The 22,017-nt window shown below is 37.2% G+C and overlaps 1 protein-coding gene across 1 annotated transcript in view; it reads right to left on the bottom strand.

Moving 5' to 3' along the window:
- Nucleotides 1-1,174: 1,174 nt before the first annotated feature.
- The window catches only part of SERPINI1 (serpin family I member 1), a 69,220-nt gene continuing 48,377 nt past the window's right edge, over nt 1,175-22,017 (bottom strand). The window contains exons 6-9 of the mRNA XM_081234870.1: nt 16,891-16,988; nt 3,317-3,403; nt 1,835-1,924; nt 1,175-1,492 (exon numbers count right to left, since the gene is read on the bottom strand). Coding sequence (XP_081090996.1) covers nt 1,416-1,492; nt 1,835-1,924; nt 3,317-3,403; nt 16,891-16,988 — 352 coding nt within the window. The 3' untranslated portion in view covers nt 1,175-1,415. The remainder of the gene's footprint in view (nt 1,493-1,834; nt 1,925-3,316; nt 3,404-16,890; nt 16,989-22,017) is intronic.

The following is a 22,017-nucleotide window of genomic DNA, read 5'->3' as shown; positions in this document are numbered from 1 at the left end:
AATGAAAATTTCAAGTTTTTTCTCCAAGTTTAGAATTCAGTATGTCAAGGGTCAGGCCTGGTTGCTTCAAACCACAACTCTCCTGAACAGAATTAAAGTTAATAATAATATCAATTCTTCTTAACAGCTCCAAACCATAGCAAAATACCTAACACACAAGAGAGTCACATACAAACTGTTTCTGTTAAATTTTGAAACGTTTCAAACTTTTTCAGAAATTATTAATCATAGAATCAAAAATTTGGCAATAAATGGACCTGGTTCCATTCATGGAACATGACAAGACCATTCTTTTTTTTCTTCTCCCCAAAGGAATGCCATTATTTCAGCCACAGGATAACAAAATAATTTACTGGAGAACTTAAGAAATTGACACTGTCCCCATTGGAATCGACTACTCTTATACTAGAAAATAAGACCAAAATACTATGCAAAGGACTTATTACAACTCTCAAGAGGTCTCAAAAATGCATCCTGGAGCCATCAGGTAACCAATGGGGAAACAAGGAATGTGTTATTCCAGTTACAGACATTCAAGTTCAAAACATGAAAACCTCTTGCACAGAACAAACAAAAACATCCTGTGGGCAGCTCTCAGCCTATGATCTGCTAGTTTCTAATATCTGTACGAACAGAGTTTTTCTAGTTAACTCTCTGGTGACATACCAGAGGGCATATTTTTATCATTAATTTGCTCATTTGGCTTACTGGGGGACTTTTGGGAACTATGTTAACAGTTCAGATTTTACTTGCCACAGCAAAACATGGTGATATATCAGGCTCATAATCTACATCACCCTTATGATGCCAATGATCTTTAAAGACAAAGTCAGTAAGCTATAGCTATAATCTATGGGTTGGCATAGCCCTATATTTTTGTAACAAGTTTTGTGATGGAGCCACACAGAAGATGTTCAGTGTGCAGGTCTTTATATTACACTGTACACTGTCTTCAGAGAAACAGCAATTAGAATTTTTGCAGAGTACCTGTCTTCACCTCACTTGTTGTTGCTTGTTATGTATAAGTGTATGATGCTAATTTACTTTGGTGCTTTGTTTCTGCATGATTATAAAAGACTTAAGATGTCCAGAAACATCACTGTTTCCAAATTTCACCTAGAGGTATCTTTATACTACAACTTCTAAAATGAAAAACAGAGCTGTTCACATGTTCACTATGTACTTTTATTTTAAATACTAGCACAACAAACACAATGACATGACAGGATCATTACCTCAATAATACGGATAACATTCCTTGACAAGTTGGCTTATAATTTACATACATTGCTTTTATTGGGAGCTATTTTAAGTATTATCTTAAGATATATTGTAAAACACAAGTCTCAAATATATACCAGTTGCCAACATAATGTGCTTAGTTACTATTTTCCTTATTATTTAAATAAAATGATTTAAAGTTCCTCAAAATCATGCCCACTGGTGTTCATGGTTTCAGGATGCATGACTCGTCCCATGAATAGGATTGTACCTGCATTGGGTTGGGAATGAACAAAAGATATTTATTTTCCTTCTTGCTTACAATTAGCAATGTTCTAATTGTACATTATAAATGAAAGCAAGAACACTGGTCTCCAATAACCTCAGCTTTATGAATAAACTATAAGTTTTCTGAATATACAAGCAGTAAAAGATTCAGTGATAAGTATTGTGTCCTTGGATACTCATAAATTCTAATGATAAAAATGTAAGTAAATTATTTTCATCTAAAAAATCATTTGAACACATCTGATAAATAATGTGGAAAATGTTTTCAATTAAAAAAATGATTTCTTTTTGGCTTATTAAAGTTCTGTTCTCATAACAGACTTACCTGTTCTCCTGTTCCTAATAAGAAAGAAAAATGGATGGTCGACAATAACTTGAGGATACAGCACAGCCATCCTGCTAATTGCAATCATTCCTGTAACGCAGAGAGAAAGTAATTACATGTCTGTGGGTGTGCGGGGACTAATGAGTAATTTCTCCAAACTATCTATGTTTAACGCAAAGGTAATGATTTACACGAAACAAGATTTTAAAGACTTAGAGAAAAATTATAAATGTGTTAACATTTCTACTTGATCTTAAAAAAACCCAAATACACACACACACACAGTTCCCTCCCATCATCCCACCAAAAATATAGGACAATTTATTTTGCATGTTACAAATTTTTATTCTCAGTCTCAGATAAATACTTACAGCTTTACTAAAATGACCTTTGAGTCAAGGAAAGGGGAAAAAAACCCACCCCAAACAAACAAAAATCAGTTTCTTTATATTCTCAAATCATTATTTCTTTTATATGAAATGGGGATTTTTACACAGCAAGTCACCAGGCTTCTAGCAAGTGGCCAGAACAGCAGTGATTAAAGAGAAAATACAGCAGGGAGAGATGCAGTGTTGTTTCCTACAGCTGGGAAATTGAATTCCCTTGAGATCCTTATTGTGGGATAATAATTTTATACTTTCTGCAGGGTGATTTGTTGTGAGGAAAAGGCCAAGATTAAATTATGTAAGATTTTAAGCTTTCTCGATGCCTGAGACTACTGTTTCTATTTCCTCCCGAAAACACCATTTTAATTGATGAGATCCTTTTAATGGGCAAATGTATGCAGAAGTTAAAAATAATTTGTGCAAATATGATATGTTGCATTTTACCAGAGAAGGGAAAAATCCTACCAAAATTTCATGATGGTTGTTGAACATGATATTGAAACAAATCCAAACAAATGAAAAAAAAAAAGAAAAATCCTTCTTGCTTAACTAAGGAAGTCAGAACATTCAAAATAACCAAGGACATTTACCATTTTGCCTTGGACACGTAATTTAGGTAAATTAAAAAAAATTTTATTTAAAATTATTATTAACTTAAAATTATGTATTGCATGCTATCATGCACTCTTGTTTGTGCATGTGCTTTTTAAAAACTCAAAGCTCTTCACTGACAAAATTAAGAACTAACTTCCAAAAATAATTAAGTAGAAAGAAAAATGATTAACTGGGCAGCGGGGAAATATTTAAAATATTTAAACAGTCAGCACAGCAGGAAAATCTATTCTGCAGAGCTGACAATCTCCTCCTGCCTCTCATTAGAGATGGGAGTTACTCTGTATGGGGCACTGAAATGAGTGCATGCTTCATACCCTATTTGGAAAATTCTAGCAGGTTCCATCATTAGCTTGACTTCTAAGTTAGAGCAGGGTCAGTTTTTTGGCTTAGTTCTAAATGACCCCCATTCCCAACCCAAGGTTGCTTTAAAAATACAAATCTCAAAAAAGCGAGAAGATTTTGGAAAACAATAATTTGGCACCTGAAGCAGCAGCAGCTTCTGAGCCTTCTTCATTAACCTCTATGAAGGACTTGTGAATTGCTTTAGAAAGGAAAATATCTTTGTTATCTGCAAAAAAAAGAGATAACAGAAGCATTTCTTCGGTATCAGAGAAAGAGAAGCACTTTATCTTTAGTTAAACAGATTTGAGAAATATAAGTGTTATAAGATACTGATATAAAACATAAGAGATAATGTTGTAAGATTACATTTATGATTTGAAAGAACCATTGAAGATGTATTTTCTGTTTTGTCCTTATTTTATATTCTCTTGTTGATTTTCTCCTTCATTTTTATTGGCAATTTTCCCATCGTTTATTTCTTATATTGCCAGGAAAAACAGAAATGTGGCTCTGTTTTTAATAGCAACCTCAAATTAGTTCATAACAAGATAAAACTTCTTACATGTTTCTCCCTAACCTGAAATTTCAATACATAAAATGAAAACAGAAATCCACATATAACCAGAATAAAAAGTTTTTTAAAATCTAATCTCTAATTACTGTGATAATAGAAATATCCTTGGCAAAGGAAAACAAAATTGACTTCTAGGTTGTAGAAACAGGAATACATTAAAAAGTTATTTCCCATTCCAATTAATTGGTTTATCTGAGGATTCAAAAACATGCTTTATCCTAAAGTCAGAGGAAATAACACATTTTTAATATTAGGAGGACTGTTTTTCCCTTTGAATTGTCTTTCTAGTTACGCTTACTTTTAAATTAATGGCTGTTATAGGCTGAATTTGTTCTCTAAAATTCGTATGTGGAAGCGCTCACCCCTAAGATTTCAGAATGTGACTGCATTTGGAGATAGTCTTAAATTTAAATGAGTCATTCGGGTGGGCCCTAATCCAGTATGACTGGTTTCTTTACAAGAAGAGGAAACTTAGACACAGACAGGTACAGAGGGAAGACCATGCATGATGGTTAATTTTATGTGTCAGCTTGGCTTGGCCACAGTGCCCAGATAATTGGTCAAACATTATTCTGGATGTTTCTGCAAAGATGTTTTCTGGATGAGATTAACATTAAAGTTGGTGGACTTTGAGTAAAGCAGATTACTCTCATCATGTGGGTGGGCCTCATCCAATCAGCTGAAGATTTTAATAGAACAAAGACTAGCTTCCTCTGAGCAAGAAGGAATTTTGCCAGCCGACTGCCTTCAGACTCCTCCCTGTGTCTCTGGCCTGCTGACCTACCCTGCAGATTTTATATTTCCAAAGTCTATACAATTGTGCAAGCCAATTCCTTAAAATAAATCTCTTAATCTCTCTCTCTCTCTCTCTCTCTACATATATGCATATATCCATATATCCAAATGCATATATCCTCTCTCTCCATATATATATATATATATATATATATATATATATATATATATGTATATCCATTCATCCTGTTGGTTCTGTTTATCTGTAAAACCCTGACTAATACAACATGTGAAGACATAGGGAGAAAATGGCAATCTATAAGCCAAGAAGAGAGGTCTCATAAGAAATCCACCCTGAAGACAGCTTAATCTTGGACTTCCAGCCTCCAGAACTGTGACAAAATAAACGTCTGTTATTTAAGCCACTCAGTCTGTGGTGCCTTGTTATGGCAGCCCTAGCAAAGCATACAATACAATAGCCTTCAGTCTTGGGTTTCCCACTTTTCCCCATGATTAAAACAAAACAAACAGAAGATACTTCAAATATATAAAAAGGAAAATAGCACAAGAAGCAAGATAAAGGATTACTCAAGTTTATACCATTTTTTTTCTAATCCCAGGAAGTCTACTTCAAATTTAAGATAAATAACTTTGTTGCTGATGCCCAGCCCTATTTAGTAAAAGCACAATTGACTTCCCATTGAACTACTTAGTAATACTTTCAAAGACACATAATTATCTGATACCCATAGAAAATGATGTCCAACAACATTTTTGGTACACCTGTTGCAAAGCACCTGCTTATTTTGAATAAGCCCCAAGACAAACTGGTGGCATCGCTGATTATATTTTAATAGGGATACTCCTTCCTCAGCTCATATTTAGCATTAAGATAGAAGCGCTGCATTATGAAATAGTCCATCTCACATATTGTGATATTTTCTTCTAGAATACATTTGATAACCAGAAGAAAATTAAAAGCAATAAAGTTTTACATCAAACAATTAAGTAAAATTAGCTTTCTCAAATCCAGATGACTAGGTTTTTTTAGCAAATGAAAAGAAAAATATCAATTGCATTAAGTAACTAGTCAAAGTAATTTAGTAGGCAAAACAAACACTGAATTCCAAGACAGTAAAACATAACTATTTAGTAGTTAACAGATGCTATACTATTTTCAGATTCTGCTGTGCATTTTCATCAGTCTGCCAGTTAAGGTAGAGTCATGCATCAATGGCCCTAAATGCGAAAATGACAGCACCCAGTTCCTAAAGGATAAGGAGTGTCCACATCGCCAGGTAAGCCCTGTTCAGAAATTTGAGGGGAGGAACTTCCCTCGTGGTGCAGTGGTTAAGAATCTGCCTGCCAATGCAGGAGACACAGATTCAATCCCTGGTCCAGGAAGATCCCACATGCTGCGGAGCAACTAAGCCTGTGAACCACAACTCCTGAGCCCGTGTGCCACAACTACCGAAGCCCGCGCGGCTAGAGCCCATGCTCCGCCACAAGAGAAGCCACCGCAATGAGAAGCCCGTGCGCAGCAACAAAGACCCAACGCAGCCAAAAATAAATTTATTTAAAAAAAGAAAAAAATTTGAGGGGAGTTTTCAATAACACCGAATGATATTTCAGACACATTAATGTGCACAAAGGAAACTGCCTCCAATATCCCCTGAGCCTGATTTGCTGACTGTACTAAGCACCTTCAAAGAAGGAATCTCCTCCCTTCAACCCTGGTGTCTGCCCCAAGTATACCCTCCTCTAGTCCCCAAATCTCTCATGTGCTCTCATTTACCTCCACAGAACCGTTTTGAGGGGAGGGATCCTGCAAGGCATCATGGCAGAAAAATCAAGAAAGCAAGAATGCCGAGGGTTCTTCCCAGAGAGCTAGTTATTTAAAAGATAATGAAATGGACAAACCTATAATGAGATTCACAAAGAAGAAAGAAATTACCCAAGTAAACAATATTAAGACAAAAAAGCAGAACATACCTAAAGATAACAGAAGAGAATTTTTAAAAATCATGAAAAATACTATATAATTTTCTGCCGGTAATGTTAACTTTAAAGGGTATACTTTATTTACTACGCATTGTATCTATTTATAATACACAATTTGGTAAATTTTGATAGATGTATATATCTATGACCCCACCTCTACAAATAAGATAAAGAATATTTCCAACTCTCCCCACAAGTTTCTTATGCTTCTTTATGCAGATAACTTTGAAACAGAAGATTTGCCATCAACTACAATTTTATAAAAATATTTAAATTATAAAGTTGAATCAAGGAAAAAAATAGAATGAATAGTCCAGTAACCATTAAAGTAGTTGAATCAGTAGACAGAATCTTCCCCCATCCTCAAAATTAAAGACCACAAGCCTAGATGGTTTTCTAGGGAACTTTAACCAAACCTTCTAGTAACAGAATTTTCTGAGATAAAACTATTCCAGACCCTAGAAAGAGAATAAAAGCAATCTAAGTCATCTCTGGGTCATCTTACTTGCTATTAAAATTAAAAAAGGACTGTCTAAGAAAAGAAAATCATAGACCAAACTCACCTATTAATATGGAGGTAAAAGTTCTTCAAAATAGGAAAATTAAACTCAGCAACACATACAAATAACTTTTTTAAATGAGTTTCTGGGGATGTCAGTGTATCATGACACAGCAGTTAAAACTACTCTAACTGCCTCCCATTCACATTAAAGCTTCCTCTGGGATGATCATCAAATACAAACCAATTCATGCTACTCCCCTACTTAAAACCCTTTATCACCTCTCCTGCTAGCTCTACCTCCCATCTCCCCCTCAGTATATAACACACTTGCACACCTGCTCAGTATGTAATATGAGGGCCTCCGTGAGGTTGCCTCTGCCTCTTCCAAATAGCATTCTTCACTCTACACACTGTGCTCCAGATTATTTGAATGGCAATGGCCTGATCATACCACACTTTATCACTTCTGTGTCTTTGCTTTCCCAGAAACTCACTGAACCCTTGTAGTGAGACACCTAATCTACTTTTAAGGCTCAGCTTCAAACCCTACCAGGACTTTTCTGCTCTCTCCCGATTCCCACCCCCCGCACTAAAGTAGAACTGACCACTCTTTCCCACTGAACCCAGGATCTAATTCTATTTAAGCCTTCATAATATATCATATTCACATTGCTATCTCTCTCTTCCTGGACTGTCCACTTCCTTCAGGCAAGGATTGTGTCCTTCCCCTTAGTGCCCCTGGCTTCTGGCATTTAGGGAGCTTAATGAATGAACTAACCTAAGTAGAGGGAGTTTCCTGGTAATGTGTAATTTTCCAGTAGTTAACCCAACATTTAGTAACTGTTGAATGAAAGGTGTTAGTTATTTCATATTGCAAGACTTTGGGTGTTGTCACTCTGTGGGCACCATGACCACAATTCTGTTCACAATTATGGCTATAAAGTTTATTCTTGTAATAAATAAAACGTGACACCAATCCAAAGTAGATGGTCTAGGAAAATTGATGGAAAACAGCCCCAGAGAGAGAAAGAATACAAAGACCACACACACACTAGAAAACTTAAAAATCTAATTGAGTTGAAGAGCAAAGGGAATGGGATCTAACAGACCACTGTCATCATATATATTTCAAAGACAGCAAAATAAAGATTGAATCCAATGTTCCAACTCCAGGGGGTGACTAACTGCTACACCAAGGACAGCAAATGTCTCCAGTTGTAAACAAGACTTCAGGACACTTAACCTTCAGCAAAACACCACCCCTTTGGATATACAAGTAGGAGAAAATGTAACAAATAAGAAATCACATCATCAACACTGAGGGAACAAAAGAAAATGAAACTTTTTTCTCTAGGCACAAACCGCAAGCTGTCACATTAAAATAAAATGTAAGCTGAAAGTAGTTTAAGCAAGAATGTGTCTGCTACCACATCTTAGAAGGAGATCAGATCATACAGGAATACAGGCAAGTTCATAGCTTCTATGTTTGGCCTCCACTATTGCTCATTTTCGTGTAATTATATGTCAGTCGAGGCCATCTTTCCTGCCATGCACTTACTTCCTGAGGGCCTGGACCCTCCTGTCCTATTTATCTCCTCTCCCTATCCCGAGTTCCTTGCACACTTCCAGCCACCAAGTACGCACTCAGGTATTCAAGGAATCATAATATGAGGGGAGTTAAAGAGATTTACACTGATGAGTTTGTCTTATTTGTTAGAGAAAAGTTAACTATTCTCTAAAAATGGAAATAAATAAATCAATGACAAACAGAACTACAAAAAAAAAAAAAAAAAAAACCCACACACTGGTCCCAAGCAGTCTTCTTCTTCTGGCCACAGAAGACATTGCTGCCAAATAACTGGTCCTACTTTTCTCCAGGCAGCGTGGAGCAAGGCTTTTCACAATGGATAAGATGCAAACAGTGCCAGCAAACCCTAGGTTCCCCAGAGAAGAGCTGGGCAGTAATTCAAGCTTTTCTGAAAAAAGCAGGGCAAAACACTAAGGCATTCATTCAGTCACTGAGCAAATATTTATCAAGTACCCTGCTCATATGAGGTATTGTGCAGGGCACCAAAGGCTCTAAGTACCTGTGATTGACATAATGCTGGCCAGATGGCCATCATGCAAGAGTATGCCACTACTTCCTTTGTGGCACTGTTCCAATTCAGCCAATTTTAATGGATTTCTGCATCACCAAGGACATGCTTAAAATAACAGAATGAACGGAGTTCCATAACAGAACCCTAGGATACCAAAAATGTCTCTGTCTCTGTACTTTAGTTGCTAAAATACTTTTAGCTTCAGCCCCACCCATGAAGTTTAGAAAGGTTTTTAGAATTTGAGCTCCTTCAAGGTAGGAATAGTGTTTGCTTATTTGTTTTTCTGCATAGATTTTGTTATAGACCAGCAAATATTCAGTCATTTATTCACTCATTCATTTATTCATGTACTGAGCACCTCCTATGTGCCTGACATTGTTGATGCACTGGGTATACTATGTTGAGCTTAATAGTTCATTCCTAATGGGGGAGAGAAGACATTAAATAACAAGGACAATAAAAAAGCAAATCAGGGCTTCCCTGGTGGCGCAGTGGTTGAGAGTCCGCCTGCCAATGCAGGGGACACGGGTTCGTGCCCCGGTCCGGGAGGATCCCACATGCCGCGGAGCGGCTGGGCCCATGAGCCATGGCCGCTGAGCCTGCACGTCCAGAGCCTGTGCTCCGCAACGGGAGAGGCCACAGCAGTGAGAGGCCCACGTATCGCAAAAGAAAAAAAAAGCAAATCAATAAATGACCACAATTTCAGGGTATGGTAAGTATAAGAAATAATATAAAGTGATGGGTTGGCTGGTGGCTAGGGAAGGGAAGAGGAGCTACTTGACATTGGATGTTAGGAAAGCCTTGTCTGAGAAGGTTAATCTGAGCTGAGACCTAAAGAATACAGAGGAGCCAGTCCCAGGCAGACCTAAAGGTAGAGTTAGCAGCTGGGGGGGAAGGCTGGTGCAGAGGCAGATACAAGCCAGGTGTGTGCTGGAGCATGGGGATTGAGGAGGGCCAGAGGCTTGAGAGAAGCCCCCAACTTGGAGCAAGGCAGAGCCCAGCACCATCTTCTCAGGGCACGCACCCACCCAGCATCTATCCTGCTCCCCACACCATGCTGGACTCTGAGGACAGAAAGATGTCTGTGACACAGTCCGGGCTTCTGAGGAGCTCCGAGCTCAGTGACAGGTATGAGAACAAACAATCCAAGGAAAAAGTAGAACTTGTGAGAGCACTTTGCACTATCAGAATCCAGATAAGGGAAAGTAAACCATCTAGGAAGGGCAAGATGTCAGGGGAAGCTTCTCAGGGATGCTGACATTTGGACTGGTTCTTTTTTTTTTTTTTTTGCGGTACATGGGCCTCTCACTGTTGTGGCCTCTCCCGTTGCGGAGCACAGGCTCCGGACGCGCAGGCTCAGTGACCATGGCTCACAGGCCCAGCCGCTCCACGGCATGTGGGATCCTCCCGGACCGGGGCACGAACCCGTGTCCCCTGCATCGGCAGGTGGACTCTCAACCACTGCGCCACCAGGGAAGCCCTGGACTGGTTCTTGAAGAATAAGTAGAAGAGTGAAAGTCAGAGAAGGGGACAAGGGCATTCCAAACAGAAAATTATATCTGCAAAGTGAGAGAAGCAGTGGTGAGGGCCTGAAGGTCCAACTGAAGATGGGGCTAGGAGGAGGAGGGGAGTGGAGGGGGATGTGCTTGATTTTAAGAGCTTCGACCATGATGCTAGAGAGCCCAGCCTTTGTCCAGAAGTAACAGGACATGACGGCTTCGATTTTAGAAGATATTGGTGGCAGCAGCTGTAAAGCATGAATTGGATGAGCAATCAGCTAGGGGCAAGAAGATCAACTGTGTCAGCTGTTGCAACAGTCCAAGCAAGAAAGTGGGGTAGAACTGGAATTACGGTGCTGGAAGAGAAAGACATCTCTCTGACTTACAGGTAGAAGGAGAAAGAGAACAAACAAGGGCAGGATGTAAGAGTCAGTCCAGCATAAATCTAAGCGCTTGAGTCTGACCTGAATATGGCTTTTGCTGTGTCCTCTTAATTCCTTTATTTCATTGGCTCCTTTATTAAAGCTCATACTTCGTGCTGAAGGATTTAGTACTCTCTTTCTCTTTCCCCTTACACCTTCCAAGAGGATTATCTATTAATCCAAATGCTGATGGTCCTTCATTTCCCTTACAAAAATAGCCCTACTCTATAACAGGATCTTCGCTGCAACTAGATGAGCATTTTAAATAGAGCCTGAGAAGAAAATGATTCTCAGCACCCTCTAGATTCCATGTTTATTGCATGAGTCTTTACTATGTTTTATGTTCATGGAATTTAGCGTCAAAAGCAATGGACATCAAACTGAGGTGAAAAAATAAACACAATAAATACAGAGCATCTCATTTGTTCCTTCATTCAGGGAGTACGAAGCAGAAAGCACGGTGCTGGGTGCTTCTTAAACACACATAAGGATCAATTATGTGGAAGTTTAAATTCTGGTGGGAGATATCCAGTGCATAAATAATGATACTATGAAATTAAATGTGGTATGTGGCATAAGAAAAATAATAGAATACTGTAGTATTTAAAAAGGAGTGATTACTTCTCGTTGGTGTAATCACAGTGGCTTAATAAAGTTGGAGATATTTGACCTGAGGCTCCATTCTAAAGGTATTTCAGGTGGGAGAAATTTCATAAAGATGAGGGCTGGGGGGATGTGAGGTGCAGAGCAAATGTTCAGTTTGGCTGGAGCACACGCTGTGTGTAAGGAATCAGCCAGAGATGAGGTCTGAACGCCCTGCCGAGCGGTGGACGGTGAACAGCAGACCGAAGGGAGGCTCTGAACAGGAACTGGAATGATCAGAGAGTGAGTTTTAAGGTGATTAATCTTGGCAGTGGTAGATAAGACAGATTAGACGGTAGAGAGATTGGAAACTGTTTAGGAGGCTATTGAAATAGTCTAAGGCAGCAGTAATGAGAGTCTGAAATGAAAGTAGACGCCGTGGAACAGAAAATGAAAGCATGGATTCAAGAGGTCTTAGCAAAAGACTCTCAAGTCATTCAGTTTTTCCAGAAGCAAGAGAATGTCACGTAGGGTATTTTTGGTCCACTGCTAAATCACATTAACTATTTTTAAAGAAAGATAAAAATCTCATTCCATGATTTTAGAATGTAGCAGTGTCCCAGTAGTACTGAATTGGTTTCTGGGTACCTTCGAGTTTTCAAATTCTACTAATAATGTTATTTTTAAAAGATGTCCCCAGTTTTTACATAAGGCTTTTAATTAAAGAAGTAATACATACACAAGGTAAATTTCCAAATAGTACACAGTGGTCTATGAAACGAAACCCCTTCTCTCATCTAAGAGCCTCTGTCCAGTATTCTCGAGGCAACCACTTCTATCATTTTCTAAGATGTTGTTCAAAAATGTTCTATGCATTTAGAAGCTTAAATACATACTTATGAGGGGGGTGATCTAAGATGGTGGTGTACAAAGATCCTGAGCTCACCTCCTCCCACAGACACACCAAATCTAAAGCTACATATGGAACAACGAGTGTTGAAAAAGAACTAATAATTAGCTGACCAACTGGAGGCACAACAAGGGATAAAAGGGCCTCATGGTAGGAGATGCAGAGGGTCAGTCCCACCAAAAACTCCATGCCCCTGTGCAGAGACCTCCAACAGGGAGGGATCTCAGAGGTCCAGAACTACACCCTGAGGAGCAAGGTATTTGTGCCCCACGTTGGGCACCCCAACCCTAGAGACCTGCACTGGAGACACGAGGTCCCCAAAACATCTGGCTTTGGAAACCTAAGGGGCTTATGTCCAGGGCACCCAGGGCAGTGTAGAGACCTGAGATACTCCTTTGAAAGGACTTGCACACTGTCTCACTCATCCCAGGACCCAGTACAAAGGCAGCAGTTAGAGAAGTGCCTGGACTATATGTGAAGGAGGTTCATTTGCTAATCTTAAAGCATCTGCTGGAGGGGCAGGGACAAGTTGGGACTTTCTTTGGGGACAGAGCCATGGGTGAGCGCCGTTTTTGCATTCTCCCTATACCTTGCTCGTGCAGGTGGGCGCACACAAGCATAGCCTTGCTATAGCCTTGGGTGTGCCCCGTTCCCAGCGCTCTTGCTCTACCTCACTAGAGGCAAGGGTGTGCCCTTCCCCCAATGCTCTTCACCTGCATCGCTAAAGCTGGGGGTGAGCACAGTCCACACAGGGGGCGCCCCTTGATTGCCTGGCCCTGGTGGCCAGAGGGGCTTGCATTTCTGGGCCCCAAAGGACTGTGACAATCAGAGAAACAGTTCTGTGCAGGCTATCACCCCCCGGGGCACTGCACAGACAGCAGACTAAAACCGTCCCCAGTCTGCCTGTGAAAAAGGTCCATTTCCTTGTCTTGGAGCTTCAAGCTGAGGGACAGGCTACAGGTTTGTGACACATCTAGGGGCTACAGAGGAGCTCGCAGGAAACATAGGCAAGGAAATACCATCCTTCAGCCCTCCCTTGGCCTCGCCACAACCTACTGGTACCTCCCCATAGTTTATTCATTCATCTGAAATCCTGATTTTTGCAAACTGTCACCCAGGAACATGTTCAGATCTGGTCTGGAAGTCAGCGGGGTTTATAATTGTGGTCCCACAGGGCTGCATGGATTTGCATACTTTAAAAGCTGCTGCCTGAAGAGCTGGCTTCTAATCAGCCTAAAACCAGGTGCTGACTGAGCTCCCTCTTATTGGAACACTGCTGGGTCTTCACACACTGTCCACAACTGGGATTTATCAAGTATTAACCAAGCTACTTAGACAATCACAAGGGTTCAGGAGTCAACCAAGAGCTGGGGAAAGGTTGAACAATAAGGTTCATCTCCTACACGTGGTCACTCCCTCAAGACTGGGAGAGGCACCTGTTTTGCTTAATTCATAGAAACAAACACAGAGAGTCAAGCAGAATGAGGGAACAGAGGAGTGTATTCCAAATGAAAGAACAAGACAAAACCCCAGAAAAAGACCCATTAAAATGGAGATACAGAGAATAGATTGGTGGTTACCAGAGGAGAAGGTTACCAGAGGAAGGGGGTGGGCAAAACTGGTGAAGTAGGTCAATTGTACAGTGACAGACGGTAACTAGATTTAACAGTGGTGATCACTTTGTAGTGCATACAAATAGCAAATTGTGTTGTACACCTGAAACTTATATAATGTTAGCTACCAATTTTACCTCAATAAGAAAATAGAAAGAAGAAAAATACATATAGTCTCTTCCTCCATCTTTTGACCCAATATGCTCCCTCCCATTCTCCCCTTTGATTTTTTTCCTTTCTGCTTCTGTAATGCTTTCTCTAGTACAGAGTTTCTCAACTCATTGCTATAGAAATTTTGGGCTGGATAATTCTTTGTCATGGAAGCTGTCTTGTGCAGTGTAGATCACAGGGATGTAGAAGCATCCCTGGCCTCCAGACAGTAGATGGCAGTAGCTCTCCCTAGTTGTGACAACCAAAAAGGTCTCCAGCTATTGTCAAATGTTCCCTGAAGGGCAATATTGTCCTGGTTAAGAACCACTACTACAATAAAACATTTCTATCACTCTTCCTTTTATTTAATCCCGCTGTGTATGTCTTTCTCCCCACGAGTCTATGTGCTTCTTCAGAACAGATATGATATCTTAATTATTTCTTCATTTTTATGACCTAGTACTTTGCTCACACTATCTGCCTCACAAAGAGTTGTTAAATGAAGGGAATAGACATGGCATTGAATGGAATTAATTTGTATATCCTAAACACCATGAAAATTCTCACTAAAGTAGAAAGTAATAACCAAATACATGCTAATAATTTTCCTGGGTACTTGTGGGGTTACTAAGTGTCCTAAACACTTTAATCATCAAGGTTTTCATGTAATTTGGGGAAGCAAACAAGTATACATGTGAACAGGACACCAATCATGTAAGGCAGAGCATATGGTGCCCCAAAACGATGCAGGGAATAAAGGCTATTGAATTTAGAAGAAGCAGAGAGGAAAGTTTTATAGCTGTGTCACTAGAAAGTTCTTGAATGAATGATTCATAAAGTAATGTATATATTTGTGTATGTGTGTGTGTGTGTGAGTGAAAGAGAGAGAGAGAAAGAGAATGAAGAATGTATCGGTTGAGGTAGCTGGCATGCCAGGACTTCTAAGACTGTGGCAAAACTAGGAATTTAAGAATCAAAGAATTCCCACTGAAAACTTGAGAAGTTGGTTTTAGATCAGTTATCCTGAAGACCTGAACTGGGTAGTGTTTGAGGATGACCAATCCTAAATCTCTTACTAATATTTTAAGGAGTTAAATGTTTCAAGAAATATAATGTACAAGGTGGCCCTGGGTAAATCTATTCTCTCCTCCTTTTCTTGATTTATACTCTAGCAGACATCTACTGTGTGCCAACTATGTGTTGTCAGCCCTGGGCCAGGTACTGGGAATGCAACTGTGAGCAAGATGCTGAGAAGGATTCAGTTCTGATGGAGGTTTGATCAAAGAGCAAAGACTTTCCGCTATAGACTCTATGAACTCTGAAAGAGCCTAGTGTGATTTCAAATCTGCACTCATATGTACATTTATGCTCTGTTGTCTCTGTACATAGTAAAGGCAATTAAACATTACCTTATAAACCTTCCAGATATGTCAAAAAATTTGACCTACACTGACCACAATAATTGATTTGCCACTGCAGTGATACTCCCTCAGGACTGAAAAGCAGTAAATATTCTATGTGTGTGAAATAACTGCCTAAATGTTTGGGTGACACACTGAGGAATCTCTAATCAAACTGAAAATAGAGCCATGGTAAGAAAGCAAAATATAATTATTTAGTTGGAATTTGGCCAGTATAGCATTCTTTGAATTCATAAGGAAAGGAGCATAAGAACTTTAAATTATCCTGCGCTTGAACCACAAATATATATATATTTCTGCCTCAAGTACAATGTACCCATTACCCTTTGAATAGGTACTTATTCTACCTTCATGGCTCACATCCAAGCTCCTAGGGCTCTGAACTCTTGTTTTATCTTGATATAAATCTGTCTTTATCTCATCAGAAAACATATTGTGTTATTTCCCATGTTCTATAGAAATGATGAAAATTATCATTATCTAAGCTAACTAAATCTTACACTGACAGGTACCTTATTTCAATACGTGTCTTGGGATTAGCTGCTTTAAAAATATTTCCAAAAGGATTTTACATTTCTAAGTACTTTAATGTTACTAATATGTTAAGATTTTTATCCTGACCAAATTAGGGCATCTGAATCAAATAATTTAACTGGTTGTTTTCCCTTGGGATATTTTAAATAAATTACTCAACACCCAATATGTGAAGTATATTTTGAAGCTACTTCTTCAAAACCACTGTTTTTTATTGAAGACTTAAGATAATATTTACATCATCTCACAGGTGTCCTTTTTAAAAGCATCTAGTTCTCACAGCAGACACTCATTTATCCTCTCTTCCTTCTTTCTTTCCCATATGATTTATTATAACTGGACATATTGAGATATTCAATCAACACATTTATTGATTATCTGCTCTACAAGGCATTCTGTCAGATGTGATGGGGAATTCAAAGATGCATAAGACAGGTCTTCTGGAGAATATAATCTGCTATCAAAGATAGACATGGAGCAGAATAATACAAACAATGTTGTGACTGTATTTATAGTTTTGCTTGTAGAAGTTAAATATATTTCTTATATTTATCTGGCAACTGCTAACTATATTTTACCTCAGAACTCCTTAATAAATAGAGGATTCACCACCATCATTTAAAAAAATTTTATGGCATAACATTTTTTAAAAATTGGTGTTTATTTCCTACCAGACAAGGCTGTCAAATTTGCATTTTTGATGAAAACTTCAGTTATTCCAAGAGCCTTCAAAACATGTTTTAAATCAATTTCCTGTTCCACTGTGAACCTGGAGAACACAGAGGGGAAAAAGTATTTAGTTACAGCATTTTAAAAGTATTTAGTTACAGCCTTTAAAAAGTATTTAGTTACAACATCCTGCTACCTGGGACAGGAATAAAATGTTAGAAATGTTATCTTTAAAAGTCTGTTTTATAGAGGGTAAATTATACTAAAACTGGATTTTGCCTATAAGTAGTATTTGATTGTTATTGTAAAAAAAAAAGGGAGCATCGAAAAGAATAACATAACAGAATAGTATTAAATTATTAAGTAGGAAGCCAGATTGGTCTTAATATGGAATCTCTCCCAATGAGATTGTATCAAACCAATGAATTGTATCACCCACCTTTCCAGTGAAAGATATGGACTGAGCATGACTGTATTAACAAGTGCAGTTTCTAAAAGCAAAGGCTTTTATTACATTTTATAAAAAGTGAAAAACAACTGGTTAGAACTAAATATTTCCTTTTTAAAAGATGTTGCCTCCTAATCAATACAGATCATAAATATAAGTTTTTAGGCAATGGGCTGTGTCCTTAAAAAAGCTAAGTCTGTAATAGTCACTAAACATTACTTTGGCATCATTTCTGATGTCTGGTTTTAAGAAGAATGATTGCTATAAACAAGACTCAGACACCAAGAGGAATAATCAGGGGAAAACCAACAGATGAGTAAAGGTATAACAAATATTAGACTAAGTACTAAATTTTATCTATATCTTACACTTTAACTTGCACTTAACATTGTTTATTTTGTTTTCCACAAAAAGCGGATATTGACTGTGAAAGTAGAAAAGGGGGATAAGTAGGGAAATACATTGGAGAATATATTCAGTGACTTGAATGAATTCTTAAAGTGTTTTCTCTGTGTGCTTTGTTATTTAGTGTTTTGTTTATTGGTCACATATGTAGCTTACTAGATAATAGGAACTGTTCCAACAATATAAAACAGATTAATTTAAATATCATTACAGCTCTTTCAGGTAGGTATTATTATCTTCAGTTAATATTTGAAGAAACTGAGCAGCAGAGAGATGGAATAGCTTGACCAAGTTCATACAGCTAGTAAGTGGCGGAGTTGGGATATGGATCCAGGTAGTATTATATATATCCTGATCTACCTAAAATAGGAAAGTGAAGGAAGATGTCAGTAAGGGTTCTTTTTACTTCTTAAAAGCAGCTTGGTTTGTTTCACACTTTTTAGGCTGTTTAGGTGACGATGATATTTTAGCTAGATTGAATTTGGGCAAGTTCCCTAATTTCTGAACCTTGGTTTTGGCATATGGAAAATGGCAATAATAATGCCTACTTCACAGTATTGTTGAGGGGATTAAATAAGTTTTCTAAACATTTTAGGATGATGCTGGCTTGTAGGAGGCATGCAGTAAAGGGCAGATATGTTAATAATACTTACCATATTGCAGTAATGTGTAACATTCACATTATTATCGATGTTAAGGTGTTGAATATTTGCATTTTAGTAGTGATGGAGTAATTTGATTAAATAGGTATACTAATCTCTGCTACTTTAACTGTAAATTTGTCAGATCTAGTGTTTTTTTCATTTTAATATTTGTAGTATCTGGCATAAGACCAAATACGTAGGGTGAAGTGAAATAAAATCTAGGTGTCCACGAGAGTGTTTGTTTAAAGTTGAAGACAAGATGTAAACAATTTCCACTTATCCGTTCCTTGTCTTTGTTCCTTATCAAACTATTAAAAAATAGCTATTATCCATATACTCTCTCTTTCCTCTTTATATAGACTAATATTAATATAAATAATTATTATCATCTCCCATATACTGAGTGTTTACTATGTCCCAGGCACTATGCAAATCCTTTTATGTCTAGTATCTCATTTAATCATCCCTGTGATAATCTCACACAGTCCTAAGCGACAGGTATTGTTACTTCTATTCCACAGAAGAACAAACTGAAGTTCAGTAAAGCTAAACAACTTCCCTAATCACACAGCTAGCTAGTAGGTGGCAGAATAAAGATATGAACTGAGATCTTTCTGACTGCGAAGTCCTCCCATCCTTAATCACTATAATTTCAACAATGGCTTATTTAAAAACAAACAAACTACAGGAAGATTTTACATTTCACCCACTGATTTTAAAAATAAAAAGCCACAATGCTACTTTTTCAAAACCAAAAGGCATGGCTGTTTTTGTAAAGGCATTTGATGTAATCTTGTATTTGTAATTTTCTATCTGAATAAATTAAAGAGGTAGGCGGAGGGCAGAAGCATCAGAGACTAAGCAAGTACGGTGTGGAGCAAGTGTTAGAAAAAAGCAAATATATATTACACATAAGGAGATTTATAAAAATGTGTAAGAATTAATCAAATTATTTGAAGAGAAACCTAATAAAAGCACTCATGATAAAAAATAAAATCAGATGGCTTATGCACTGGTTTTCTTTAACAGACATGAAACTGAAGTGCTTTATTAGTAGACAATCACTTCAGAATAGCAGGATGGTTTCTGGTTACAAAATAGAGAATACTTATCCTTTGATTTCTAGTACGCTAATCACAAATGACAAACCTGAGACTACAAAGGTAAGAGTGGAAATATACTACAGCCAGGTACATCTGCATTCCAAGTATTAGAGATTTCATTTTGATTTTATCAATAGAAAGATCTTTTTATACCTAAGCTGTATCAGTAAGACTGAAAAGTAAGAATATACAATGAAGAGGGTAATTTCATTAGAACCAAGTTTTAAAAAATCCTACTTAGAGAAAAGTATATAAAAAGATTGATTAACAAAAGATAAATAGTAGGACTTAAAAATAAACGATGATAGTAATATTAGATAATAATTATATGATGCTTACTTTATGGCAGGCATCATTCTAAAGTGCTTTTTAGATATTTTACATTATTATATATTTTATATTTTACATTATTATATATAATATATACTTTTACATATTAGCTAAACTCTTTTTTCTACCATGGATAAATTGGAAGAATATTTGGCAATCTCATTTAAATCTTAGAGATGTATGACTGTGCATAAACCTTGTGGTATTTCACTGGATTTGGTGATATCACATAGAGATAGCAATCTCACCCTCTTCTGAATAGATTCTTGTATTTTGGATAAAAATACAATTTCAATTCAGCATCTGATTCCTGTAGGATTTAGGGGAAAAAATATGAATACAAAAGTAATTGCCTCTCCCCCTCCCCCTCCCCCATGTACCCTATGCCCCTTAAGGGAAAGTATTTTAAAGCAACTTGTATAAAATCTGGTATAATAGAAAGTAAAAGTACTTGTGAAGTAGGACAAGAATGTGGTCAAATTCAGAAATGCAAAGTTGCATTTTTAGAGTAATGTCTCCATGTGAAAAAACTATACATACCCTTTAAGACAGACACTTGAGTAAAGCTGGAGCACAACTATTAGAAAACTTTTGCCTTTGCTAAAATTGAGTCACATAAATCACTTCCTTCACTGAACATTTGGTGGGTTGTAATGCTGTAAAATGGAGGGGTGGATAGTTCCCATTGATTATTATCAACACATTGGTATTTGGAAACAGTCAATCTCTTAAAAAGGGACACCAAATTTATCTTATCTAGCTACTTAGCCTCCCATGCTATGCATTAGCCATGCAGAAGGAGAATTCACGGAACTCCTGGAGAAATGGATACATGGTAATTAACCATGCCTAGTTTAGTAACAGGCATTAATACGAGCAAGCAAGCTAAACTCTTTCATAATTGAAGAGTATCTCTTAGAAAATGAAATTTTAATTTTCTTCTGCTGCCGCATTCAGTTTCTCAGTGGACAGTACCCGAAGGCCACATTTTCTAATGAATGTGGTTGAATATGTGATACTTAATAAACATTCCTTTAGAATTCTTTTAAAATATTCTTGAATAACTTTGCATCCCTACAGAATTAAGGCATTTGGAGGTGCTGCAGTCAATTCGTAGAATTTAATAAGAGAAGCACTAACTCTCTACTGAATTTCTCATATTATCAAAAAGAATTCCTTATAAAAATGCAAGGGAAAAATACAAAATTAATGATAAAAGGTCACTAGATGAAGGTTTAAGTCTGATTTAGTTACTTACATTTAATTATTAATACTTAAAAGTAAATTGTTCTTTTAGAGTTAAGATATATTGTTCATATATTAAATATGTAGATGTCAATTATCATATATTAAAAAAAAACCCTGGTTTTGTATGTTAGATATTCTTTGGCTACCTCTCCTTGAGAATAGACTTACAGTGAAATCTTTCTACACAAATGTATTGTCATGGAAAGTTATGCAAGCTAAATATCTTAGCTAAAAAGAAAAAACATTTGGATTATGATTACCTTAATTTTTATATGTAGACTGAGAAGTTTTTGGCTATATATTATATATGGCTATATATTATGAACTACAACATTAACATAATGCATCAATATATGCATATTTCTAGCCAAAAATGTCTACAGTTCCAAATAGCTCTCCTTCATTAACATAATGTAGCAAACATCAGCTAAGTTTTTGGAAAAATAAGCATTCATAAAAGATGTAATTTTAAATGACAATTCCTAAAATTAGAATAAATATGAATGAGTCAATGAGGTTTTAGTAATTCAATTTTAATACTAATATCTTATTTATCATCCTTCAATATTCATACTAATTAATCATATTTGTGTAATTTTCTTACATGGAATGAATATTGGAACTCTACTTCCACATACACACACACACGCACATGTTTATTGGCTGTTTGAGTGTTTTGTTTTCTAGCCTAGAATTTATATATTATGTTTATAAATTTGTTGTTTGGTTTGCTGGTCTAGCTCCCCTATTACATTTTAAAGTATTCAAGGGCAGAATAATATCTTCGGTTGGGTTTGATTTGGCAAACACACTGTATCTCTAGGACAGGAGAGAGAACTGACTTTACCCTAGAAGAATTTACAGAAGGAAAGCAAGACCTACAAAAAAAGTAATTTTGTTGTGGGGTGGTAACGTAAATGTACTGTCATAACAGGGAGGTGCATAAGTGAG

The sequence above is a fragment of the Mesoplodon bidens genome (assembly GCF_964165515.1).
Source record: "Mesoplodon bidens genome assembly, chromosome: 5".
NCBI classification, from domain to species: Eukaryota; Metazoa; Chordata; class Mammalia; order Artiodactyla; family Ziphiidae; genus Mesoplodon; species Mesoplodon bidens.
The sequence above is the reverse complement of the archived record's forward strand: the minus strand, read 5'-3'. Positions and strand labels throughout refer to the sequence as shown.